The sequence below is a fragment of the Enhydra lutris genome, unplaced genomic scaffold, assembly GCF_002288905.1.
Source record: "Enhydra lutris kenyoni isolate GAN:26980312 unplaced genomic scaffold, ASM228890v2 scaffoldscaffold23, whole genome shotgun sequence".
Lineage (NCBI taxonomy): Eukaryota > Metazoa > Chordata > Mammalia > Carnivora > Mustelidae > Enhydra > Enhydra lutris.
In genome coordinates this window covers 2,203,072-2,218,089 of record NW_019154107.1, presented here as the reverse complement: position 1 = coordinate 2,218,089, position 15,018 = coordinate 2,203,072, and the positions used below count along the sequence as shown (strand labels likewise).

General features: G+C 36.1%; 1 protein-coding gene across 2 annotated transcripts in view; it reads left to right on the top strand.

Moving 5' to 3' along the window:
• LOC111150451 (ribosomal protein S6 kinase A3) overlaps nucleotides 1–15,018 on the top strand; it is a 111,743-nt gene that overhangs the window by 58,982 nt on the left and 37,743 nt on the right. For both annotated transcript variants that reach the window (XM_022507919.1, XM_022507920.1), the window contains 4 exons: nucleotides 97–213; nucleotides 5,212–5,293; nucleotides 13,617–13,697; nucleotides 14,730–14,809. In XM_022507919.1, the coding sequence (XP_022363627.1) occupies nucleotides 97–213; nucleotides 5,212–5,293; nucleotides 13,617–13,697; nucleotides 14,730–14,809 (360 nt within the window). The remainder of the gene's footprint in view (nucleotides 1–96; nucleotides 214–5,211; nucleotides 5,294–13,616; nucleotides 13,698–14,729; nucleotides 14,810–15,018) is intronic.

Genomic DNA, 15,018 nt, shown 5'->3' with positions numbered 1-15,018 from the left:
ATTTCTAATGTGATAATGCTAAATTTATGTTTCTTGGTTTATAGCTGGAGAAAGTGTCTCTAACTCTCTTTTTTCCGTTTATATTTGCTTCAACAGGAAGAAGGCAGTATCAAAGAAATTGCAATCACACATCATGTAAAGGAAGGACATGAAAAGGCAGATCCTTCCCAGTTTGAACTTTTAAAAGTATTAGGGCAGGGATCATTTGGAAAGGTAAGTCATGAGTGTTTGTTTTTTAAAAGTTGTTTCTTGGAATTTGTGTGTATCTCAGACAGACGGAGAATGGTACTATTTTATGAAATATTACCAATCTCCGTACAAGCAGTGTTTCTGTTTGTTTTTTTTTAAAGATTTTATTTATTTATTTATTTGACAGCGAGATTACAAGTAGGCAGAGAGGGAGGCAGAGAGAAAGGGGGAAGCAGGCTCTCTGCTGAGCAGAGAGCCCGATGCGGGGCTCGATCCCAGGACCCTGAGACCATGACCTGAGCCGAAGGTAGAGGCTTTAACTCACTGAGCCACCCAGGCGCCCCTGTTTCTGTTTTTACATTTCTCACTGTCAGTAAGTGTGAGAAAGTGAATAAAATCATTCAAAAGTACACTGGAAACTTCTGTAAATTGGCACTAATCACTTCATATTTGTTTTCTCTTCAAGAGCATGTGACTTGTACACTTTGCAAATGATTAAAAATCAAAAATTATTCCCCTGGTACACTTTTTGATACTCTTTTTGAGTCCTCATGTAGATACGGAAGGTGATCTTGTCAAGTACATTATAACAGTGTATTTTAATCTTTCCTCCAGAATATCCCTACTACCAGCAGAAAGTGAATGGTTACTCCCAAGGAATTAGGGGAGGAGGATTACCGCTATGAGTATAAAATTTCGGAGATTTACAACTTGTCTTTAAACTGAATATAAAAGGGATGCCTGGGTGGCTCAGTCAGTCAAGCGTCTGCCTTCAGCTCAGGTCATGATCCCAGGGTCCTGGGATCAAGTCCCACGTTGGACTCCTTGCTTAGCAGAGACCCTGCTTTTCCCTCTGCCTGCCACTCCCCCAGCTTGTGCTCCCGCATGCTCTCTTGCTTGCTCTCTAACAAATAAATTATTTTATTAATTAATTAAAATGAATGCCAAGGTTACATTCTAATCAATGATACCCATGTTTGTCTTTAACATCAAAAATGTTTCACAAAGCCACCAACTAAAATTGCTCCTGAAGATGCAACATCTTCATCATTTTGCTTCAAATATTCCTTATCCCCCTGCTGCATACCTTAGGAGCATTTTCTGTCCTCCATTTTGAGAAGTACAATATTATGATTACTATTATTTGATCTAACTATTCTGTTTCTCAGTAAGAGGAAGATTCTGAGATTGCATTCAACTTTCACATTGCAGTGCTTGCTTACCACCTCCCCATGAGGAAATATCTGAAGATAATATGGTCTGCAAGCTCCAAAACAACACCACTTTAGCTTCCCTGTGTGTTTTAGGGGGACTGTTTAGCAGTTCTTGGCTAATATAGGTAATTTACTACAGCTGTTAACCTCCTTTAAACCCAAAGTGATGCTTTTATTTCAAATATTGGTTAAGTAGACAGTAGAATGTGATGGTTGCGAGTTTGGGCTCTCGGTCAGCCAGATACGGATTTGATTTTTTTTTTCTACTTGTTACATGTGCTTGAGCAAGTTACTTAACCTCTCCAAGCCCCATTTTCCTCTTCCAGCCAGTCATTAAGTATTGAAATCCCTCAAGATTCCATTCTAGGCTGCCTTCTCCTCACTCTACTCCCACTAATTATTTTCTCTATGCCCACTATCGTAATTGTAACCCATATACAGCTGTCCTGACAGATTTCTCTCTCCAATCTAGATCATGCCTCTAAGCTCTGAACTCTATGCACAGCTGCATATTTTGTTCTCTTCACATGATTCAAAGGCAGTTTAAACTCAACATCTCTACAACCAAAGTCAGGATTTTCCCCTGCGCCTGCCAACCTGTCCTGTTTCATTTTTCTCTGCAACTATGAATGGCATCCAGTTAAGCAAGCCAGGAACTTGGGAGACATTTTTGACCTACCTTCTACTGCCTGTCTTTTCTCTTGCCACTCCCCACCAAGTATGAACTATCAGCAAGTCCTATTGATTTAGTAAAGATTTCTCAAATCGTGCCTGTCCTCTCCTTCTCCACTGCTACTCCTGAAGTCTTTGCCACCCCCATTTCTCCTTCGGGTGTTGAAGGAGGCCCCTAACTAGAACTAAATTTGTTCTTTCCTCAAGCCACTATTTACATGACAGCCACCAAGAGCTAATCTTACACTTCAGTAGCTTCCTTTAAGCCTTTAGGATAAAAACATACTGTTAAGATGGCTGAGGAACCCCTTGTTCTGGTGCCTAGTTACCTGAAAAGCACCACTTTATGTATTTTTCACTATCCATGTTCTGGCTACCTTGGCCCTTTTTTTTCCAGTCTTTAAGCACCTGGCTCCATCCTACTAGAAAGCCTTTGCGCATGCGATTTCCACTTTGTGAAACACCCCACCCCACCCTTTCCTCATCTTAACTAGCGCCTCTCGTGTTTATGATCTCAAAGAAGTCTTCTCTGCCATTCTAAGTCAAATTCTATTTTACCCTGTCAGAACATTATATACCTCATCTTCGCAGCACTCACCACAATTGCAGTTTTTCATGTGTGTAACTGCTCAATGGCTCCTCCACTAGACTCTGTGTTCTTTCCATGAGTGCAGGAGACATGCTTTGTACCATGTCTTAGCATTGAGCTAGTAGCACAGTACCTAGCATATAATTCTGGAAAGAAGTAATGAGTAAATAATAGTCCTGACCTCATAGGTTAGGAGTGAGAATCAAATAATAAAAGACCAAGCACATAATATCTGCTATGAAATTGTATTATCATGCAGTCATATTATGGATAAACCCAAATAGACTGGTTTCTTTTTATACGTTAGATTTTTAGGGAACACAATATTTAAAGTTGCCAGGAGTTAGCATGCATCTCCCTTTATTTCTTTAAAAGTAACTTAAATACCTTACTATAAATAGCAAACATTAAAAATAGGGCGTCTCCTTTCTTACTCATCCTAAAAAGCCCATGTAAGCCAAGGAAACAGGGATGACCTATCAGATCTTAGAATAGCTTCATGGGGGGTTCGAAAGGTCATGAATGCTCTGGCTGGGGAAGATCCAATGGCATCTTGGACCACTGCTGCTTCTGCTGCCCTTAACTGGTGACCTGCCAGAGGGAACAGATGAAGAGTGCCTGAGCAAGGGCACAGAACTGGGTGGTGGCCCGATTCTTGTTCAGTACCTCCACTGTGACACTAGTCAAATTATTTAACCTCTCTAAGCCCTAGCTTGGGCAGCTATAAATAGGCATTCCTTAGTCCACCTGTCTCCCAAAATTATCATGATGATGTATTACAAATGCTTGTGAAGGTCCTTTGCAAACCAAGAAGTGCTGAAAAGTGTTAAGGTACTTTCAAAGAAGGGTGAAAAAGGTTTGGAATCCATAGGGAGAATTTCTCTTGTGGAATGGCACAAAGAAGCTTGATTAGGGAATCTTAAGAATAAATACCAAATAAATCCTAATTATCTCCATCTAATTAGAATTTATTTCTGTTCAGAAATATTAATAGGGGCACCTGGGTGGCTGAGTGGGTTAAAGCCTCTGCCTTGGGCTTGGGTCATGATCCCAGGGTTCTGGGATTGAGCCCCACATCGGGCTCTCTGCTCAGCAGGGAGCCTGCTTCCTCCTCTCTTCTCTGCCTGCCTCTCTGCCTACTTGTGATCTGTCAAATAAATAAATAAAATCTTTTAAAAAAATATTAATAATCTGATTACCTTTAACATGTGAACATCATTCCATCTTAGGAACCTGATTAAGAATGCTTTTTTCTCCCTAGTTTAGCTCACTGCTAACTGGCTAAAAGGAACTAAAGGGTGGGGCATCATAGAAGGACAAGAGGGAGTGATTTGGGGAGAAGAACACACAGTGCATCCAGGTTTCTGTGCAGGTTGTGGTGCTCTTCACTAAACTTTGGAGGTCATTGCCAATCACCTTTGGCACAGTTTCTCAAAATGAGCATGCCTTGCCCTAGAATCTGTTGGATGTAGCATTTTTTGATTTTTGCTAATAGCCTGGCATGCTAGAGCAGATAATTGAGAGCTGACCTGAAAGTTAAATTCTTGATTATAATTGCTTGTCTTCCCATCTGTGGCAACTCAATAGCAACTGCTGGGAAAGAATAGTTAGAAGAAAAAAAGTTGAAATTCAGGTCCCTTTAGTGAGTATGTTTAAGATTGAATGAAAAAGATCATGAGTCACTATACTGTATGCCGGACACTAGAATTACACTGTATGTTAACTAACTGGAATTGAAATAAAAACTTTAAAAAAGGATCACAGACCTAATGGTCAAAATGAACAGGAAAGATGTATAGTTTTGTATTAGCCATGTTATAGCATGACTGTGAATTATGTAGAGCAGGCTTTATTCATTTTGCATAAATTTCACACTAGATTTTGAAAGCAGCTAAAAATAATTTTGGAAAATCAAGAGGCTTAGTAACATACGTAGGAACTGTGTTCTTCATATTTAGGTGTATGTGATAATTTGATTTTTCAAAGATCGAAATGTAGGGTTCTGTCTTGAGTCACATTAAATAGTTGTGAATAGGCTTCTTCAGTGTGTTTTAAATTGTTCTTCCCAGCGATGAGAAATTTATGTGCAGTTTTCATACATAGAAAAGACCAGTTATCAGTGATTAATTGTATCAATGGAAAATTGTGGTCCAGGGGCACTCCTGTATGACAATTTTTATCAGATCAAAAGAATTTTTATTTTGTTAAAAGCAGAGCAATGACCACTTATGTTATACTTTAAACATGTTGGACTTTTATCTGATTACACAATTCAAAGATTTTTGTGTCTTATATGTTACGTGCTTTTTGGGAATTGGCAGACAACAAAAAGAAAGAAAACAATATATTCACTTATGTTGACACCCCAAATTATTACCACTGTTTACGACTCATTGTATTTATAATTGATACATGAGAAAAATAAGCATCTACGGCATAACGGAATCTCTTTAGTAATACACAGTATTACTGGAAGGGTTTTACTTTTAACAGTGGCATAGTTTGTGACACTTTGTAAAACTTATTTTCTCTCTCATTTAAATACAGGTTTTTTTAGTCAAAAAAATCTCAGGCTCTGATGCTAGACAGCTTTATGCCATGAAAGTATTGAAGAAGGCCACATTGAAAGGTAAGTGCTATAACTGTTTATACTGTTTGCATAGTCTAAGCAAACTGGAAGGTCTCAACAGATCTCCAGTGACTCCTAGGCCAGTTACTTAACATTCTGAATCTGTTCCTGTTACTATCTTTAAGTTTAAACTTATTTTAATGAATTTTTCCTACTGGGCTAGGAATCACATGACTAGTGAGAATGGGCGTTGCCATGTTAAAGAAAAAGTTTTATAAATTCATCTTGGGCTCATGCAAATAAATGTTTAGAAAATTCAGGGGCGCCTGGGTGGCTCAGTGGGTTAAGCCACTGCCTTCGGCTCAGGTCATGATCCCAGGTCCTGGGTTCTAGCCCTGCATCGGGCTTTCTGCTCAGCAGGGAGCCTGCTTCCTCCTCTCTCTCTGCCTGCCTCTCTGCCTGCTTGTGATTTCTCTCTGTCAAATAAATAAATAAAATCTTTAAAAAGAAAAAAAAAAAAGAAAAGAAAACTCAGACTGGGTTTGTTTCATCTTCAAATTAATGTGATTATTTTAATGTTTTGAAAACCTACTGATTTATCAAATGAAAAATAGCTTTTATTTTAAGGACTTTATCATCTTGACTTCTGGTCTCCAAGTTTTTTATTTTAAGCCTCTGATTTTGAACAATCTTATATAGGATTTGACTCTTTTAGGTAAATAGTCATTTAGAAGAAATTATACATAATTTCTAAAATATTTAAATCTATTTTTTTAAAGATTTCTTTATTTATTGACAGATTGAGAGTACAAGCAGATAGAGTGGCAGGCAGAAGGAGAGAGAGAAGCAGGCTTCCTCCAAGCAGGGAGCCTGATGCAGGGCTCAATTCCAGGACCCTGGGATCATGACCTGATCCAAAGGCAGCTGCTCAACCTACTGAGCCACCCAGGCACCCCTTAAATCTTCTATTTAGTAGTTTTATTTTACCCCATAACCTCTGGTTGTTAATGTATTGATTCCCAGCATCATTTTTTTCCTCTTCAGTTTACATGTAATTTTATTTATTTTATTTTATTTTATTTAGATTTTATTTATTTGACAGAGAAACAGCGAAAGAGGGAACACAAGCAGGGGGAGTGGGAGAGGGAGAAGCAGGCTTCCCACAGAGTGAGGAGCGTGATGTGGGGCTCTATCCCAGGACTCTGGGATCATGACCTGAGCCGAAGGCAGACGCTTAATGACTGAGCCACCTAGGCACCCTACATGTAATTTTAAAGCTTTTAAAATATTTAGGAAGGAATATTTGTGATGATCATTTATTATTTCTGATGTTATTCTTTCTAGTTAGTGACCTAAGCTGGATATCATCATTCCAAGAAATTCTACAATTCTCTATAAACACCATCCTTTGCTTTCTTTCTCTTGCTCCCTTCCTGAATGTATTTTCTTTCCTAGCTAGTCTCTACAACTGGCACACTACTTACTTGATTCTTGCTAGGACCAGAGAATTAAATTATGTCCTCAGTGCCCTACTTTATATCACTACTTGTATAACTTTATGCTTACTCCCAAGTTATAAAACTACATCAGTGGAACTTAAACAAAAGAGGTCATTCACAAAAACAACAAAAGTAGGTTTCATATATTTGATGAGTTCTGTGTTGTACATAATATACATAAACTATAAAGCTGAAAAATCTAAAAGAAATCAGGAAAGGAAATAAATGCCCCATTCCTTTTAGAGAAGGCTAACTGTTGTTAAGGATCTTAGTATTCATCCAGCCATCCAATTAGCTCCATATCCTCAAGATTCCAATTGAATTTTCCTTTAAATATTTAAAATTTTATTTGAAAAGCATACACCTCAAAGAGAATAGCTGCTATGCTGTATGGCAAACCAGGTGTACAGAACAATGAGAAATAATGATTTCACAAATTTTGTTTGAAAGACTCCTTAGCAACCTGGAAAAATTAGTCTTAAATAAACCCTATGCCATAAAAAAAATCTAACAATCTAACTGAACAATCTAACTGAATTTTACAACTTAACACATCTAGGAAACTTGTGAAGAGATATTGAGCAAATTACAAGTTATAAACAGATTGACACTGCAAAAATATTTAGCCTTTCACACAATGAAAAATAGTATAAATAAGAAATCATGAAATTATACACCTCAAATATTAGAAAATAATACTTCATTTTTTTTTATTTATTCATTTGACAGAGATCACAAGTAGGTAGAGAGACAGGCAGAGAGAGAGGAGGAAGCAGGCTCCCCGCCGAGCAGAGAGCCCGATGCGGGGCTCGATCCCAGGACCCTGGGATCATGACCTGAGCCGAAGGCAGAGGCTTTAACCCACTGAGCCACCCAGGCGCCCCTAGAAAATAATATAAGGAATGAATACAGGGCTCCTATGGGCCAAACCTAGAACAATTTGAACATTACAATAATTATAGTGATGGATTACAAACCACTGAGTCAAACAAAAATCCATGGATTGACACATAAATTAAGTAATATGGAGCAAGGGAGAGCTCTTCCTTACTGTAGAATTCCAAATAATATATATAAAAGGAATAATTAAATTAGGAGGTCTTAAAAAGTATTACAACCTCTACCTAAAGGATTTCAAAATTTTATGAAGGGGGATAAAATAATGTTTGGAAAAATGTTCCATTTTGCTGATAAAGAAATACATGGAAAATAATGTTAACATTTCATACAATGGAAGCATAAACTGGGAAAGTGGTTTTGCAATAAATTCAGAGAAGCATTATTGCTGCTAAATTAACCTGAGGAAATAATCTCAGAGAAAGAATTCATGCACTTGAAAATTCTCATAGCAATATTAATTTATAATGTTGAGAATTTGGAAATCACACAAATATTGAAAAATAGAGGAATGTTTAAAAATTATACTATTTAATAGGATATTATTTAAAAGAAATATTTCAAATATAATCCCCAAAGGGAACTTAATGAAAATATGTAAGTCAACAGTTACAACAAATTTGGCTACCACAAGTATGTAAAATTACATGGATATAAGCTATAGAAGAAACCCTAGAAAAATGAAAATATTTGACATATTGGAATAGTAAGTGGTCAGATAATTTTTAGCACATTCTTAAGTTCAATTTTAATTTTTACCAAAGTAATATGTATATAGAATCTTACAAAATAATATTGCTTTGCCAACTCTCCTCCCTATCCCAGTTCTCGAACCTCAGAGACAATGACTTTTGTCTCCTTAACTGCTATTTCTGTCATTTATATCCACATTCAGTACTCTTAATTGCAATTCTTTGATTATTTTCATTTGGTGACAATTTACTGACTTCCTAACATAGCGATTAGGATTTAGTTCTCTCATACTACCACCCACACATAATTCTGCCTTTCATGTCTGCCCAGTAATGTTTTCATTATTACAGCTTGGTTGGTTGGTTGGTTGGTTGGTTGGTTGGTTGGTTGGTTGATTGATTGATTGATTGATTGATTTATCAGAGAGAGAGAGAGCGCACAAGCAGGAAGAATAGCAGGTAGAGGGAGAAGCAGGCTCCCCACTGAGCAAGGAACCAGATGCTGGGTTCCATCCCAGTACCCCTGTGATCATGACCAGAGCTGAAAGCAGACACTGACTGAGCCACCCATGTGTCCCACATTATTACAGCTTCGTAAGAACTGTTCCTAACTGAGCCAGATAGTATACTGGAGTCACATTACTTCACATCTTTGCTGTATGAGATCTCATTTTCTGAATTCTATGTCTACCTCTTTCTCAGTTCACTTTCCAGTCTGGGTAGAACACATCTCCTAGTAGCTACCTCAGAAAGGGTGAATGGATGGTAAAATTTTTGTGACCTTGAATGTCTTAAAATGCCCTTATTCTACCTTGTCAGTTAATTTATAATTTGGCTGAGTATAAAATTCTAGGTGAGAAATAATTTTCCCTCAGATATTTGAAGGCATAGTTTCCATTGTCTTCCAGTTTCCTGTGTTGCAATTATGAGGTTTATTGCAGTACTGACTTCCATTCCTTTGTACGTAAGCTGCTTTTCCTCTTTGGAAGTTTTTAGAACCACTCAATTCTTTATCCCTGCTGTTCTGGAATTTGAACAATGGTATTTCTTTAGTGTGAACTTTTGAAATTTACCATATCAGGTATGGGATGGTCTCTTTCAATCTAGAAATTCACTTCTTCAGTTTTGGCCAAGTATTTTGTCATTTCTTCCCCATTTTGTAACTCCTGATCTTTGAATATGTTGGATTTCGTGGATCGTTTAATTTTTTCCTTGCTGTTTTTTAGTTTTGTCTTTTCCCCCCTATTTTCTAGGAAATATACCAATTATCTTTCAAATTTCTGTAGACATTTTTGTTTCTACCATCATTTTTAATTTCCTAGATTTTCCTTGTTCTCTTCTATTTTTAAAAACTTTCCATTATGGAAAGTGTCAGACATTTACAGAAAGAAACAAAAGAAATGGAGAACCCCCAATTAACCTCCTTGCTGCCTCAGCATTTCTCAACTCATGGTCAATTTTTTTTGTGTTTGTGTCCTTTCTTTTCCCCTCTCTTGATACTATGATGCAAATCCTAGACATTGTACAATTTCTTCCATAAATATTTTAGTATGTACCTCTAAAAGATAAAGATTTTTGAATAATATAACTATATTACTATACCTAAAAAATTAATATACAGATATCTAATCAATGTTTGAATTTCCACTTTTCCTATTGTTATAATTCATCTTTCTTTTTGCAATTTGTTTGAATCGAGATCTATATCTCTATTTTGTAGTTGGTTGATTCTCTGTAAGTCTTTTAATCTATGAACTCTGTCTCCATTTTTTTTTTTTTTTTTTGGTAGTTTATCTGTTGAAGATACTGGTTCCTTCCACCCTGACCCTTTTTAAAGCTTCTTATTTCATGGGCGCCATATAGTCTTTGCTCTTTTGGGGTATATAAATTATTATGGCGTTGATTTTTAAGTTTTCTCCTCTTCTTTACATTGTCTCTGTTACCCTTTATTCCTTTTTTTCCTGTTTATTTTTATAACTATTTTTCATCTTTAGAGCCATTCCTCAAATGCTTGGGGATCCTTTGCTGTCTTTTTCACATTTAAGAGTGAGATACCAGGGCACCTGGGTGGCTCAGTTGGTTGAGTGTCCAACTCTTGCTTTCAGCTCAGGTCATGATCTCAGGGTCATGAGATCACTCCCCACTTTGGGCTCCATGCTCAGTTGGGAGTACACTTGAGATTCTCCCCTTCTCTTTCTGCACCTCTCCTCTCTCTCTCTCTCTCTCTGTCTCTGTCTCTCTGTCTCTCTGTCTCTTTCTCAAATAAATAAATCTTTAAAAAAGAGTAAGTTACCAAATAGCCAACTGGAAAGAGTTCTCTGGCAAGAATTTCCTTATTTCTCATTGGCTTCATTCCCTCAGGCTTAGCTTTTAGCTTTCTCTTATCTACTGTATAAGTTACCACTTACTCATCTTCTGCTCTTGCTTTCTCATCCTGTTCTTTGTCCTTGTGAGCTTATGCATAATTTTTCCATTATCGTAATTTCATTGGGGCTTTGGAAGAATGAAGAAAGTAAAACATTTATGTTTAACCAGAAGTCTCTTTCCATTTCAGAGTTCCTATTAATACAATAAATGGGGTCAAGTAGAAGTCATTAGTGTTAAGTTGAGTTTGTAGGGACTTTTGTCCTAATACAGTAGTCTGTGGGCCTCAAAGTTTCTTAATACATAATCCTAGAAACATAAACAGCATTTCTTCTTGTTCACTCTTACATTCAAGTCAAGGAGGATTTAAAATCTAATAGCTACTATATGAGAAAAATTATTTCAGAGGAATGTGGTTGCTTTGCCAGCATGAGTCATTATTAACAAATTCTATTTTAGGGTTTAGAGTTTAGCCAATATAAAACATGCCTTCTTCTAAACCAGTATATCCTAATCAAAATTCTTGATTTTAGGATGATTTATATTTGTCAGTGGGACTTTACATGATAAAAGAAACCAGATTAGAATTATTACACAGTCCTACCTCAGACAAAATGAAGGAATTCTTGAGTAAGTAAATCTCGCTGCTCATTTTCAACTAAACCAAGTTTTCATCAGCGTTACATGTAAGGAAACCACCTCACAAGATAATCATAATCATAATAGGAAAAAAAATCATCTTTTTCTAGCCTCTCATCTTATAGAGAAGGAAGCAGGAAGTCCCTGAGCAGTGTAAGAATTTGAGCAGGTAATTCATCTAGTTACTAGCAGGGCCACTGAAACCTGTAGTTCCTGACTCCCAAATAATTGTTCTTTTCATCGTGATAGAATAATAGATGAGGGATATGCAGTAAATATAATGATGGTTATTTTTGCTGCTCACTGAGCAGAGAGGTGTGTTTTAAATGATAAGCTTTGTAATCTTTGTATAATTATCGAAAGATAGACATTTGGAATCCAGCTTTAAGGTAATAGAAACTGAATCCAAGATCATATGGGTAGCAGTATAAAAGCACAAATGTGGGCTAGACTGGTACAGAGTTATCAGCAGACCTAGGTGATGAACCTCATTTATATAAATAATAGAAACGGTCTGTTGGATAGAAGACACCAGTTGTTGTGATAGGATAAGATAATGAAATCAGAGAGTGATACTGAATTTGATATACTTGTTGCTGGACAAGTCATTTAAAAGAGCTTTGTAGATCTCAAGAGCAAAATGATTTCTATATCTGGTTTGCCCATTTTCAGTCACTGGCACTGAAATCTCCCAATTGAAAGTGGAAAATTGATAGAATGGGAATCATAGGATTTTGTTTTAGATTCTTTGTTTCTTTTTTTCCAGGGGTCTTATTTCTGTTTTTAAATATCTGGTCACTTTATATTGAAAAGAATACCAGTTCATCTTTCTCTCTGTCCCTACCCTCCTCCCCCTACAGAAGAAGACTCTTTTCCTGGTTCTTTCTGCTTAGTCTTTGACATAACCATTCATTGACTTGAAGAATGCAAGTCATTTATGATTTATCCTTATTATGCAACAGAATAAAATAATAAAATTTTAATGAATGATCATGTTCACTTCTTAAATCCATTGAGCTACCAACACAGAATACTTACCAGAATGTATTCTATTTAGTTGTCTGTCATTCCCATCAGATTATGAGCTTCCTGAAGAATATTTTGTTTGTATTTGTGTCTTATGGTACCGGTTACATAGAATTTGCTCAGGGAATCATTGATCGGTAAAAGAGAGCTTTACCTATAAGACAAAACGTAAATTTATCTGCCATTCCAGATTGTCAAGAATCTGGGTCTTCCCAGTTTAACCTCCCCAATTTCCATACCAATTTGGTTCCTTTCTCTTCCTTATGCATGCCTCCATGTCCTTGCTTGCTCTGGTACTCCATACCTGGACTTCTCTTCTTTAGGTCTGACCTTCCCATCCATCTAAATTCCACTCCAAAAGTGCCTAACTCCACCTCTTCCTTCATGCTTTCCTACTCATATTCTCCTTCCCTGAATTTCTTTCTGTACTACTTATTGCTAGTAATAAGTCATTTTATCCCTTTATCATATTCATGGTTCTATAGCTACCATTTAATTGACTAACTCCTATATACCAGGCTCTGGGATGTACAGACCTTATCTCAGATGGTCACACAGCCTACAAAGGTACAGTGATGTTATCTCTACTTCATAGATGAGAGGCAGTGGAGGCTCAAAGAGTTTGAGTAGGTAACTTGCTTAAGATTACACAGATCTGAATCTGATTTAACTCCAAAAAGCCGTTGCTCTTTCAGCTGCACCACGTTATTTCTTCTCCCCTTTCTCTCCTCCTTCCCCCAAAATAGACCTTTTGGGTATACCCATCATTCACCATGTCTGTCACATTTTACAGTTGCTTAATGAATGCTTGTTAAATTGAGTTGATAAGATTGGTAGGGGTTAGTAAAACCTATTCCATTTTCTTGTGTGTTTTAGTATTTCATTGGGATGCTTCATTTTTTATGAAAGTTACTCTTTTTTGGTCATTTTTTATAACTTTGATTAAAATACTTAACATTTGATGTTAAAGCCAACATCTAATTAAAATTCTGATATGTTCTCTGTATGTATTTTTAAATGTAAAGCACAGATTTTATAAACATGAACAATTTTGTCTAGCTATATAATTTAGTAAAAAATACATTAATTTTAAAAATTTGAGACTAGTAGTTTTATTTGTACATATAAATTGTTTTATTGGTATGTATGAAAATATGAATTCATACTTTAGCATAATTTAATTTAAAATAGGCACCAAAGATATTTTGTTTTAAAGATTGTCTCTGAAAGCTATTGTAATACAGCCATATGTACAATATTTTGTAGTTCGAGATCGTGTTCGGACAAAAATGGAACGTGATATCTTGGTAGAAGTTAATCATCCTTTTATTGTCAAGTTACATTATGGTAAGTTCAAAACCACTTGAAACCTCATCCCTCCACCTGATCCTCCACTCCCTAAGTGCATTCAGATATATTAATGTACATAAATATTTGCTTGTGTATATTTACATGTGTTTAACAGATAAATAAAATCATGGAAATTAAACCATTACTTCTTAAACTTCAGAAGCCTTTATTGCATTTATACTTATGTTTCTGAGTGGTAGCCATAGGAATAGGTAATAATAATCATTGTTCTTTATTATAATAAGGAGTTAATTATATATTTATATATTTGTATCATATTATATGATTAATAACAGTGTACCAGCAGTTTATAGTCCATATGTGTTAGCCCAACTTTTCTTAAAAGCAAGAAAGATCCCTAATGTCAACATCCTGAAGCTTTTATCACCTTTCTTTTCCCCAAAGGTGTATATGCTTTCTCTCAGTGGGTAAAGTTGTGGTGATTCTTTGTGTAATTAAAGCTTTGTGTAATTAAACCCACATTTTTCCTGCACTTAAGTGATATGGTTCTTGTATTTTGTTTCATGGTTAAGTAACCATCTTGGGAATTTTTCTTATTGATCACATTTTTTTAAAAGATTTTATTATTTGACAGAGAGAGATCACAAGTAGGCAGAGGCAGGCAGAAGGGAGGGGGAAGCAGGCTCCCTGCTGAGCAGAGAGCCTGGTGGGATCCCAGGACCCTGAGCCAAAGGCAGTGGCTTAACCCACTGAGCCACCCATGTGATTGATCACATGTTTTAAAACTACTGTATTCCTGGGAGACTGTGACCTGAAGAAAATGCAACAAATGTTCTAGTGGTTCCATAATAAAAAACTCTGCCTTTAACATTTTCACATGGACACTAAGAGAAATCTGTGGTTATCTTCTCATAAAAAATAAATTTAGATCTATGATATAATCATTAATTTGCTTAAAATAATATAATATTCATTATTCAATAATAATAATTTGTGAATGAGTTGACCTAATGTAAGCCAAAAAAATAAACTGGCGGATTAAACAGAAATTCTCATTTCTTCATTCAGCTTTTCAAACTGAAGGGAAGTTGTATCTTATTTTGGATTTTCTCAGGGGAGGAGATTTGTTTACACGCTTATCCAAAGAGGTATGTAATTAATCTTTATTTTTAATCTATCTATACGCATCCTGTTTTAACTAAAACTTTGTTATATTTCAATATTATGTTTATCGTGTTTTCTCTAGTGGCACAAGAGTCTTAATTAGAGCCAAAAAGAGTTCTTTTCCTACCTTTTGAAATTATTCTGAAAGTGGGACTTTAAATTGATAAAATGTCTTTGTCCTTTGTCCTGCATC